The sequence below is a fragment of the Manis pentadactyla genome, chromosome 8 (assembly GCF_030020395.1).
Source record: "Manis pentadactyla isolate mManPen7 chromosome 8, mManPen7.hap1, whole genome shotgun sequence".
NCBI classification, from domain to species: domain Eukaryota; kingdom Metazoa; phylum Chordata; class Mammalia; order Pholidota; family Manidae; genus Manis; species Manis pentadactyla.
In genome coordinates, this window is record NC_080026.1 from 89,421,608 (window position 1) to 89,434,710 (window position 13,103).

At 37.6% G+C, this 13,103-nt stretch overlaps 1 protein-coding gene across 4 annotated transcripts in view; it reads right to left on the minus strand.

Annotated features, from left to right (window-relative positions):
- Positions 1 to 13,103, minus strand: part of CTNNA3 (catenin alpha 3) — a 1,667,940-nt gene that overhangs the window by 1,586,394 nt on the left and 68,443 nt on the right. For all 4 annotated transcript variants that reach the window (XM_057505911.1, XM_057505908.1, XM_057505909.1 and 1 more), the window contains exon 2: positions 11,543 to 11,646. In XM_057505911.1, the coding sequence (XP_057361894.1) occupies positions 11,543 to 11,646 (104 nt within the window). The remainder of the gene's footprint in view (positions 1 to 11,542; positions 11,647 to 13,103) is intronic.

Consider the following 13,103-nt stretch of genomic DNA (forward strand, 5'->3'; position numbering starts at 1 on the left):
ATTATTGACCAGCACTTGACATTTAATGTCCCAAAATCCCTTTGTCAAAAATTGGGATAGTATAATAGTCCCCTAATCTAAAATACCATGAATTATAACACATACTATCAATTAAACACTTCTTTTCAGAATGTAAATGTGGCTAATATTTTGTCAATATTGAACCTTCCAAATCCAAGGCTGAGCCATAAGGCTTATTTTTCCAGGGAAGGAGAGAACAGCTAGAACAAAGACACCACTGATTATCTTTGAGATTCAAAGCTGACTTTCTGGAGGTCTTAAGAAAAAATACTTGTGAAAGCCATTAGAGAAAGAAAAAATCATTTTCTAAATTCGTTTCATTCCCATTCTGTTCCCAAAGGCCAGATCTGACAGACTATAAAGATTTATGAGAAAGATCTGGTCAGATTGGGGGAAAAAAGGGGAAGCTTGCCTTACCTAGCCCCAAGAAAGGATTCACATGTAAGAAAAACAAAGAAGATACCTATCTTTATTTCCCCTCTCTGAGCTTCATCCAGATTGGAGAACTGTGTTATAAGCACTATTAGGGGAAAATACTTAAAACAGAGGGACTTTGGCTCCCTTTATCTTTGCAACTCTAGAAGAAAACTGCTTCTTAAGCTGTTCTGCACAAATTTTGGGGTGACCACAGTGTAATGCTGGCATTGCAGTGTAAATAGATAGAAGGAAGGGCAGCTTTCCTAAGCCACTCCTGATTCCCATGGGACAATGGATAAGACCCTACCATCCTAGATACCTTAAAGAACAATCAAAATGTGGCTGAGTTCAAGACTGGTGGGCGTGCCCTAAGCCCAACATGGGGAGGAGCAAGATGATCGTACAGCAGAGGCCGAGAACAGATAATGCCAAATGCTTGATGGAGCATGTACCTGGGACCTGAGGGTCTGAAGCACCACTGAGGGCCAAGTTGAGGCTAAGGCATCTGGGAGAACCATGGGCCCTGATCAAGATGACAAAGAGCAGTCCACAAATTCTATCGGCCATAGACTATATCAGGAAGTGCACAAAGGCGCCCACAAAATGGCTTTGGAGGGTACCAGTCACCCCTCAAAGGTCACTAACCATTGAGAAGCAATAGGCACTAAGGGTCTGAAGATCCACCTCCCACTCCCAGGAGGTCACATAAGCAACATCGCCACCCAACCACCCATTTCTGATATTTTATCTAAAGAGACTGAGTATTAACCAAAAGGGACTGTGGGTAAATTTGTTACCTCTTGCAAGCTTCAAAAAGGAAAACTACATTAAATATTCATATCCATTGTAAGATGCTTCCTAATTTCAGAAATGTTAAAAATGTGAGGTGGGGAATGTGGGAAAACGTTTTCTAAATTGAAGAACTACAGTATTTTGAGAATCAGGACTGAGAATGCAAATTGTTTCCTAAAAGGAAAAAAACTCATCTGAAAATCATAAACCACAATTATTAAGCCTTAATTTTTAGAGCATTCAGTACTGTGATACTATATACATATATATATATACACATAGTGTATGTATGTGTATATATATACGTACATATATATATAATCTTCAAATTCAGCTATCACAAGGTTAAGTAACTTTCCTAGAAATAAAAAATCATGTCTAGATTAGAACACTGTGTCCTGATTCCAAACATCCCAAAGGAGAAGCGCTTGCTCTTGAAAAATCTTCATTTCTCAAGTCATGCTTCCTATTACCCCAAACCCTTTCTGGGTGTTACAGATCACCTGGCATGAGACCACAGGCCTGGAGAGGTAAGGGTACGTGGGCGGCTAGTCCTAAATCACGGTACGAGAGAGGCAGATCCTCTTCATAAGACACGCACAGGTCCCAGGCAACAGGACATCACCCTTGGGCAGCCCCTTCAAGGACTCAGTTGCAGAGCAACAATACCAGTACCAGGGTTTGGCCATTCCTAGTTACCTCACTGCTCCGCACCAGCCCACAGACAACACTTTGGTGGCAGCCACGTCCTACTTCAGTGGCTGCACAAGAGAATTACCTGGGAGGCTTTTTAAAAATACTGTTAATAGGGTCCCACTCCAGAGAGTTTGATTTAATTGGCCTTAGTGTGGCCTGGCTTATCAGGGTGTTTATAAGTTCCTCAAGTGGTACAGGTGACTGTAAATGTAAACTTCATGAAATGTGACGACACACCATGATTTCAGACTTGTGCCGTGGGCATGTCTTTCCTCAGTTCCACCTCAAGCAGAGTTCCCCAAAACCAAGATGCAATGGGATCTTGCTGGAGGTTTCATCCCCAGCAAGTTTACTCTGGGTTCGCTGAGACCGAACCGCAACAAACGAACATTGCGGGTAAAAGGGTTTATACCAAGCTTTACCCTCCTGATGGCAGGTCAAGGGCTAGAATCCCGTCCGCCTCCAGGGCAGTCTGCATGCAGCAAGCTGGTCTCTGCGTCCAGGCCTCCTCACCCCCGCAGCTGTCTCAGTCTCTGTCCTCGGCACTGCCACCACTCCAGCCTCTACTCTGCTCTCCTGCAGCCTTGCAGCCCTGCCACCTTGTCGTGCCCAGAGCACTGGGCGGAGCTCTTTTAATAGAGTCAACAGCCATGTATTGCCCTCAGGTGTGCAGTGAGCTAGTCAACCATGGCCAGGTGAGAATCCTGGCCACAGGAACTCATTTTATCCACACCTCTCAGCTGCAATTTTCCCAGAGGTGCTACTAATAGCCCTCGTGAGACCCAGGAAGACTGACTTAGCATGTTACAGAGACTTGATGCAAGAGGTTACCCCCTTTCATATGGGCACCATCCAATAAAAAGATGTAAGAACAGTGCCCACTCTAGGGCAAGCTTTGGGCCAAAAGGCAGAACCATACTGGCTGACTGTGCCCAGCACAGCAATTGTCACACTGGAGAGTTTTTAAAATTACTTCCTAGTCTTACTCCGCAAAGATCAAGTTAATTAGTTTCCTGTGTGGACTGGGCACAAGGAGTTTCAGAAGTTCCCCAGGTGACTTTAATATGCAGCCATGGTTGAAAACCACTGGGCTAACAGGATCTCAACAGTGACAGGAATTTTCTGAATTGCCTAGATAGCACTCTTCCCCCAAGTTAGGCATGTGTGTCTGTCACAGGACTTGGATGTAAACCATTCCATCATGATTTATCTCACAGGGACTCCCAACTGTGTGGGGGGGGATATTGCCCATTTCTTACCCTTCCTTAACCAGTGAGTGCAGAGTATCCCCGGAAAAAAAAACAGTCACTCTAGAGCAGGGACCTGGAAATTAAGTACCTGGAGCCAAATCTGGCCCCTTTTCTGTTTTTAGAAATAGTTTTATTGGAACACAGCTCTATCATTTTACATATCTTCTACTGCTGCTTCAAACTACAACAGCAGAGTGGTTGCAATGGAGCCCCTATGGCTGTCAAAGCCAAAACTACTATCTAGACATATACAAAAAAAGTTTGCCAGCCACTGGTCTAGAGTCACGGAGCTGCCAGTTTGCAGCAGTATCTCCTGAGACAAGCGTGAGTGTTCTGAAATAGTCCAGGGGGTCCTATGAATGGGTAGAATTATACCCAAGCAGTGAAAATGACCACATCTTGGGAGATATGGACTCTTAGATCATTTAATTCAGCCAGCTGAACCACAGTTGTTCCCATCAATCTAGCATTTTCAACTAAAAGGGCAGGTGGACCTGGCCTTATCAGACTGTACCACCTGGCTGCCTATGGAATCAGTTATAAGAAAAGGATCTTATTTCACAGTTTAGTTAGAAGGGGATATCTGTGGGATCAGTTTGAATTTGTAGAAGAAAAGATGAGATGCAGCTGAAAGATAAAAGTATTAACAGAGAGAAAGTGGATAGTAGGTGGACAGGGTAGCGATGCTGGAGTGAGTAGAAAGAAAATCAGTCTGACAGAGTAAAAGGCCTAGGAAGCAAGCTGAGAAGAAGTGAAACATATGTAGAGACTGACATCTGCCCACAACTAACCTCAAAGCTCCCAGTTCTGGTCTAGGGGGCATCCCTTAAAGGCTCAGCCATTCACAGTCCTGCAGGACGTACAGTATTTTAATCAGTTAGTTATTCGTTTTTCTTATCCTTATCTTAATTTAAAGAGTGGCTTCCTTTTTCTCAACTATTTGTTTCTCAAGGAATACTATAGCCTAACAGCTTTGCCATGGAAGCAGTTTTCTGGCAGTAAAAGAATGCAGAAATTGAAGAATTCACTTTATTGGAATCAACTCAACAATACTGAATCACCTTAAACTTCAAAACATTATTAAGGCAGAATTAAGTTTACTTCTCCATCCTACCATAAAGAACATCTTTATACTTATTAAGCCTTGAGCCTATAAGAGTTTAAAAGACATTTAATTTACTAACTTTTATAGTCAAAATCCAATATTTGCTTATGAAGTAATTTACAAGAATATGATAGTGTGCACACTTATCCTTGAGATTTCCTGGGAAACTTCAAGATAAATTTTGACATAAATTCTATTGATAGAATATCAGCAAGGCTACAAAAAAAGCTGAAGAGATAAAACCAAGGTAACGTAAGTGGCATTATGCTCACTTAGAATGACCTGAAGAAATGACAGAAAAAAGACACAAATGAAACTTGAATTCTTTTCTGAAAGAAACAAAGGAAATTACATTCTAGGAGACTAAGAAGCCCAAGCATATTCTATGCCTACTACCTGAAAGTCAATCAGCTCTGTATAACAGTTGGAAATGAACCCTTTGGGCATCTAGGCATCTATTTGTATAAATTGATATTCATGATTGGGTATTTTTTTCTTTTTTTTTTTTTTCCTTGGCCAAAGGAGAAGAGAATTAAATTTTATGAGAGTGGTGTGAGGCAGAGAGCTCTGCATAGGAGTCAGGCATGAAAGAAACACATGATGCTTGGAGTAAGAATGACTGCTTGAACTGTGTCTGACCCTGGCCAGGAGAAGGGAGAGGGATTAGGAAAGAAGCTGAAAGCTGTTTTCATATGGAATTTTGTGCAACTCGAGGTGCAAGCACTGATTCATTGGGACCCATATGACAGAGTGAAGCACAGTTGGGAAGAGAGGAATTCTCCCCTCTTCTGGAGGCTCCCACAGCCATTCTGCTACCTTGAGCACTGGCAACTTTGGAGGGCACTGGGACATGACTGCCTTGGCATGTCCATTTCCAGTTGCACCCTGGGCATCACTGGCAGTTACGCCCACCATCAGCAACATGAGGCCAGACAAAATAGAAAACATGGCAGATAGTTTTGGAAGCAGTGTAGTTATACCTCAGAAACTCTAGAATTTAGAAATGAGGGGAAGAGCACAAGAGAGGCTTTGCAGGAAAATCTCCATTCTAGCATAAGTAATGAAGGTGATTATAGTAACCCTGGATTGCTGCTGCTAATGGAACTTATTTTGAACTTTCAGACATTTACGAGGAGGTAGGAGGCTAGGGAATTAGATTATATAAAGAAGACAAGTATCTGGCCTACAAGATCAGTGCTCAAGGGAACAGGAAACAGAGAGCCCCCACAGAGGCTAGTGTAATTCTCAGACTAGAATGTGGTTTGGAAACTGAAAGGATACATTAAAGCCCTGGTAACAAGGTAATTTTATTGTCCCTCAGCAGCAGGAGTTGTGGATCCAAACTGGAAAACTGCTCTACTAGAACCCTTCTCCATGTCTCTTTCTGTGTGTCTTCTAGCCTTGAAAATAATGTAACTATTTAACCCTAGGTACTTATTGCTTAACTCTGTTGTCAATTCCCCAAAGAAAGGATGGTAACAGAACCAGCCCACCTCAACTCCAAAGGCAAAGCTCTCATGCCAGACTGTTCACAGGCTTCTTGCGACTTACAACTGAGTGTCACTAAGTTACCCACCCTGATCAAGTCAGCTGTGACCAGCAGATGGAGACTTAACAAAAAAGGGACACCTAGAAAGGAGAAAAATGGGAATGGAGTAGTTATTGGGGCTGTTCACAAATACTCTCAGGTCCTGGGTACAGGGCAGTATCACACATCCAGCAGCCACACTGACCACACTAGTTGCTTTGAGAAAAGTAATGTGAGGAGAACTGACATGTGTCACATCTGGGTGGACATTTCAGGTGCTATTGCATGATTCATCATGCTGTCTTTCCCTTCTTACACAGTGGAAGCAAATACTGGCATGGAGCCAGGGTTGCTCAGTACTTGTGCCAAGCAGACTCCTACCCAACTCACACTGAACATGTAGCTTGCACAGGAAATTAATTTTCATTAAGCCTCAGAGATTTGAGGATGCGCCTCTTACCACAGCATGACCTAGCTTATACTGACTGATAGAAGGGTTGGCAGATATTCTTAACCTAGGCCCAGTGAGTATTAGAGAGTACATAAAAGCCATCCCCGAGGGACTCCCAGAAATAGATGGAAGACACTATGGAAGTGAAACTGAGAAAAGACCAAGAGCCCCTACAAGAGTCAGCAGTGACAACCAAGGAATAATGTTCATTAATATTGATCTAAATCTATACTTACCTCTTGAAGACACAAGATATATTTACACTGAAAAATACACTTGCCAAAAAAAACCTTTGCCAAAAAAATTTTACAGGGGATACACATTATAAGGAGTTTGTTGTTGTTTTTATCTTGAAGAATTTTAAGTCAATTCTTTTACTTCACATTTACCATGAATCTGACACACAGCAAATATTTCGTGGCAAATAAGACTGAGATGGTCCCATTATATAATGACTGCAGCATGATCGAGCAGTTTATATGTCCTTCAGAGAGTATACAACATAGAGATATAAATTATTTTAATCACAATTCTGCAAAAACACTTTCTGCACTGCATTGCCCAACTTGAATCTTGGAAGTGATAAAGTGCAAATGCCAACAGTTGCAATCATAAAAATGTAATTGCTGTGAAAAAAAAGTATTTCTGATCCATTGGAGAAATTTATTACAGAAGGATGCAACTGTGCAAGTTATAACACAGAGAAAACGAAAGCAAATGATTGAAATATATCTCAGGCTAAACATCCCCGCAAAATGACCTAGTGATTTACCTGTGCCCAGGAGAAAAAAAAATAGATTAAAGATAAATCAGGTTTGGTGGGGAATACTCTGGTAACTATAAAAAGAGCACATAAAGATTTATGAATAAAGAATTTAAAAGTCAAAGTGACATAATATCTATGACCAATTACTCCAAACATTAAAATGTAATTCTGACTTTGAGTTATATACAAAGGTGGTAAGTAATTTCTGTAGAATTTTGAAAGCAAAGTAATACAATATTAAGATAAATAATGAGGAAAGGTAATTTTTTTAATGGGGCTACTCATTTTGTAACTTTAGCTGGTAGCGCTATGAACTTAATCATCATAAACTTCTTTTAGAATATTTTTCAGTATAATCAAAGACAATATTACATACTTAAAATAAACCATGTAACTATTTCAAATTAAACACGCTTTGAAAAAAAATGTGATGAAATATTTAGTATGATACTACTCTAGGAAAAAACCTTTATTGTAATTAAATGAAACTTTTACTTGTACTGATACATGATACATAATCAAAGTGACAAAAGAAGTGCATCAAATCCAAAGATGTCAGTTCTTTTTTTGTATATATTTTTATTGAAGTATAGTCTATATACAGTATGATATTGGTTACAAATATACAACACAGTGATTGAACAGTTATATACATTATTAAATCCTCACCCCAAGTAGTGTAGTTACTGTCAGTATAGAAAAATTTTACAGAACTATTGACTGTATTTGCTATGCTGCACTTCCATCCCCTTGATTAATTTATATTATCATTAAGATTTTGTGCCTCTTTATCCCTTTCACTTATTTCACCCATTTCACCCACACTCCCCAACCCCTCCTCCATGGTAATGACCAGTCACTTCTCAGTGTCTATAAGTCTACTGTTGTTTTGTTTATTCTGTTGTCCTTTGTTTTTAGATTCCACAAATAATTGAAATCATATGGTATTTGTCTTTCTCCACCTGGCTTATTTCACTTAGTATAATACCCTCTAGATCCATCCATGTTGTCACAAATGGCAGGATTTCTTTCTTTTTTATGGCTGAATAATATTCCATCATGTATCTACACCACATCTTCTTTATCCATTCATCTATTGATGGACACTTGGTTGCTTCCATATCTTGGCTATTGTAAATAATGCAGCAATAAACATAGGTCTGCATATATCTTTTCAAATCAGAGATTTCATTTTCTTTGGGTAAATTCCTAGAAGTGGAATTACTGGGTCAAATGGGATTTCTACTTTTACTTTTTTTGAGGAAACTCCATACCACTTTCCATAGTGACTGTACCAATTTAAATTCCTACCAACAGTGTAGGAGGTCTCCCTTTTCTCTGCATCTTCACCAACACTTGCTATTTCTTGTCTTTTAGTAGTGACTATTCTGACTGGTGTGAGGTGATGTCTCATTGTGGCTTTGATTTGCATTTTCCTGATGATCAGCAATGTGGAGCATCTTTCCATGTGTCTGTTGGCCATCTGTATGTCTTCTTTGGAAAAATGTCTATTAAGCTCCTCTGCCCATTTTTTAATTGTGTCATTTGTTTTTTGGGTGTTGAGTCATTTAAGTTCTTTATAAATGTTGAACATTAACCCCTTAACAGATATATAATTTACAAATATATTCTCCCATACTGTAGGTTGCCTTTTTGTTTTGTTGATGGTTTCTTTTGCTATACAGAAGCTTTTTAGTTTGATGCAGTCTCACTTGTTTATTTTTATTTTTGTTTCCCTTGTCCAGGGAAATGTGTTCAGAAAAAAAATTACTCATGCTTATGTTCCAGAGATTTTGCCTATGTTTACTTCTATGAGTTTTATGGTTTTATGCCTTACATTTAGGTCTTTAATCCATTTCAAGTTTATTTTTGTGTATGGAGTTAAGACAGTAATCCAGTCTTATTCTCTTGCATGTAGCTGTCCACCATTCCCAACACCATTTACTGAAGAGACTGTCTTTTCCTCATTGTATATTCTTGCCTTCTTTGTCGTGTATTAATTGAAGATCAGTTATTTTATATTAATAACTATTTGCCTGTGAAAGGCACAGTTTTGTGGTATGGAGGATTTCATCATAATGAAAATCAAGAGTGTGTTCAAATAATTTTGTTGTGCTAGAACTCTCTTTTATGAGATAGTTCCTGAACATAGTAAATATTCTATAAACTATTGATATTTTCAATTAATTTAACTTGAATATTGCTAAGATCCTGAAGCTTTTTTCTCATTGGGATATTGATGAACTGGCATACCAAACCACCTTTAAGAAATCAATAAACATTTTCAAAAACACTGACAACAATCTTAAGGAAGATAAAATTAGCAATTACAGACATAGCTAATGAAAGCTATCTGGCATGTAATAAGTACTAACTTCCCTTTCCCTGACATCTACTTTCCATGCAGATCATGAAAAGTCTGAAACCAAGGTGCCACATCAAAAGCCCTCTAAAATTAACATCATCATGCTTTTTCAAAGAGCTAAATTTCTTTACAATCAAATAAAATTACTTCATGTTATTTTCACCCTTTTAATATTCTAAGTGGACTCAATAAATATTTATAGATTACCATAATAGTTTTAAACTTGCCATAAAACACACACAAATGGTGAAAAGTATACTCTAACATGAATCTATTGGCTGCTATTTCAATGTACTTGATTAAAGCATAACATTTACTGGTTTCAGTTAGAATATAAAAGTAGTTTCTCCATAATGATACTTTCTCTGTTCATAAGCAATATGTCAGCATTCTTTGTTGACAAGTCTTAAGTGACCAACTCTACTGTTACATTATTATAGGACAAATAAGGGTTATGCAATAGCATTAATATACTTGCCTTTACCATCCATCTCCAAAATAAAGGCCCTTGCCCCACCCCACATGCAGTAATTGCATAGGAACAAAATCTTAAAAGACTTGTGAGAACTCTTTTAAAACTTTCCCCTAAAAATTTAGTAATACAAATGGAAAAACATAAGAATTCTCATATTGGCCACTTGCTTTTACATTTAATAACTAAGCCTAGGGAAATAATGTGCACTGATGACAAAAATTTATATACAAAGATAATACACAGCATTATTTACAATAGTAAAAAATAGAAAAAACCTAACTGTCCAAAAATTAGAGGCTACTTTAAAAAAACACGGTGCAGTCATGAAATTAAAAATTAAACATCAATTTTATTAAATCATGCTTACAAAGAATGGGTAAATTGTCAAAATATCATTTTAAATAGTAGAGTGAGATAAAACCTACATAAACAGTACTATTTCAACCTTGTTCACATATATCCTTTGTGTGTGTGTGTGTTCTTTGATATTACAAAGTACTAAGAAGATAATAAAAATCACCCATTATTTTACTATACTGGAAGTAAATGCATCAAAACATTAGTGTTTATCTCTTGATGGTAAACTGAGTGGTTTTTTTATTCTTTTGGTTTTGTTTTGTTTTGTTTTTCCAGTTTTTTCAGTGAATTTTATCAAAAAACAGTAAGTTTTTTTGTTTCTTCTTAACATGAGAAAGTTCAGTGAGTGGCTAAGGTAGGGATTTTAAAGAAATCTCCATAGTCATCTAGTGTCAATTCCATACCAGATCTTAGTGCCATTAAGACTGCCAAAGTTCATTATTAAATTTCAACAGTGAAGCATATTTTTGAACTGTCTTTCCAGTAGCAGATACCTACTGTGTGAAGTAAACACCTGGACTACAAAGTCTATTTTCAGAGTTATTCCCCTCCCCACAAAGAAGATATGCAGAACATTTCTAAATCATCAATGGTAAAATCAGTTTCTCACTCAAGCAACCCTGGAATGCTACAAGGTCTTATGGAAAAGGACAATTTGTCTTAGGAGTATGATACAAGGTAAGCCTAAAGGGGAATTGGCTTACAAATTTTGGGTTAAAGATAAAAAATTTAGTCTATACTATGTATGGTAAAAGTTTCTTCAAGTTCTGCTTCAAGAAGTCCCATAAACAAAATCTGGACTTATATAATATATCAGCTGGAGAATCATTATGCATATTATCAAAGGATTATTCACCTTATGAAAGACTTTATCACAGAATTTCTTAGATAACTGCTTTTCTCATACTTTTTGGTATTTCAAAAATAATTTCCTGTTTGACAAATGAGCCACCCTGTGCCTTGGAGCAAGTCACTGAAATTCTCTAGGTTAAGTTTCCTCATCTATATAATAAGAATGGTTTTAATCATGCTGCCTGCCTCACTCAGTTTTCATGGCTATCAAACAAGATAATTTACAAAAAAGCACTTTGAAACTGCATATACTATCATTACTGCTGTTGCTTTTAAAAGAATCTGGGGAAGAACTTACAGAATTTTATTACAATTACTAAATACATGCTTTTTTACATTTTAACAGTACTTTAAGGACAATTTTAGGTGACATATTTGTTCTATAAAAATCAAATCTTTCCTTGGTTCATTATCTATTTTTCCTGTTAGTTCTTCAGTTACTACACATGTAATTTCCATATTAATACCTGGATTATGAGAGGCTCCAGTAGCTTCTCTACAGTGAAGGTTTGGATCTGTAGATCCTGAGGATCGATATTCAGTGTGATTGGAGTGTCAGCTGACATGCTGCCTGTGCAGAAAAACAAAAAGACACTTCTTAATAAAGAAAATACATTCTAGAGGAAAGTACTGATGAGAATCAGTAAGTGAGGCTTATATTCAGCATGTCTTCCTGATATTAGCTGCATCCCTAAGAGGGCCAGGGCACCAAGTCCATCAACAGAGTACAAGATATTCTCCAACTGCTCTCTGAGGTCATGCTGTCTGGGCTCAGGTCCTCTAACACATTAATCTATGGTAGTATGTTCATGACTAAAATAATAACCCAGCCCAGCATGTTTGCATTTGATGAGCAGTCAGTAGTAAGTGAAAAAGAATGGCTGACTTGGTAGGACATCTTACAGCATGCAAGTCCCTTGACTTCCAGGAAGTCACAGCACTGAGGCAACCAGAGCCCATACTTTGCCTATTCTTATTAATGATGACTCAGGTGAGGAGCCAGGTGGGGCTTTGGAAGGCATGTGATAAGTCTCTACTTGTTTGGGGAATTGTTTATTTGAGGTTTTTGATTAGAGAAGAAAGTTGGGAGCAACTTACTTTTCTGTATAGAAAAGAAATACAAATCGACATAGTTACTAGAAAAAGAGAGAAGCAGCTTCTGAGAACATATTAATATTTGGGCAGAACAAAGTAAAAAAAAATTACAAGCCTTTCATTAAGGCATTAACATTAGTCTTAAAAAATCAACTCAGTGAGATTTTTCATAAGAATATTCATATTCCAAATGATCATATGTGGCATATCATAGCATTCAAATTAACACATTGGCTATGAAAACTATTACCCAGATCACTAAGCCCACAAATTTGTATGAACTTGTTCATAGTCAGTAATCAACCAGCAAGTATTAACTGAAGGTTCACAGAGATAAACAGTAAGAAAAACATCTCTCCTATATATAACTTGGCCTCTTAAAAAAATGAATTTATAGTTCACAGAAAGGTGTTAATAATAATGCAAAAACTTCCCCATTTAGTTGTCTCACATTTTCTTCTATAGGTTCTTAAATTTTCAGGCTAAGAGAACAGACTCTGTCCCTAGAAAATATCCTGATATTCCCTAGGACAACCATGGAAATTAAAACAAAAAGGAATTAGAAGGTATTGCGTGGTCCCCCCTTATTTGCAGTTTTGTTTTCCACAGTACCAGTTACATGTAATCAACCACAGGCCAGAAACAGATGATCCTTCCTCTGACATATTGTCAGAAGGTCAGTAGTTGCCTAATGCTAAGTCATAGCGCCTATGTCATTCACTTCACTTCATCTCATCATACAGGCATTTTATCATCTCACAGCATAATAAGAAGGGTAAATACACTACAGTAAGATGTTTTGAGAGAGATGACATTCACATGACTTTTATTATAGTATATTGTTACATTGTTCTATTTACTTATTGCTGTTAATCTCTTACTGGCCTAATTAATAAATTAAATTTTATCACTAGTATGTATGTATAGGAAAAA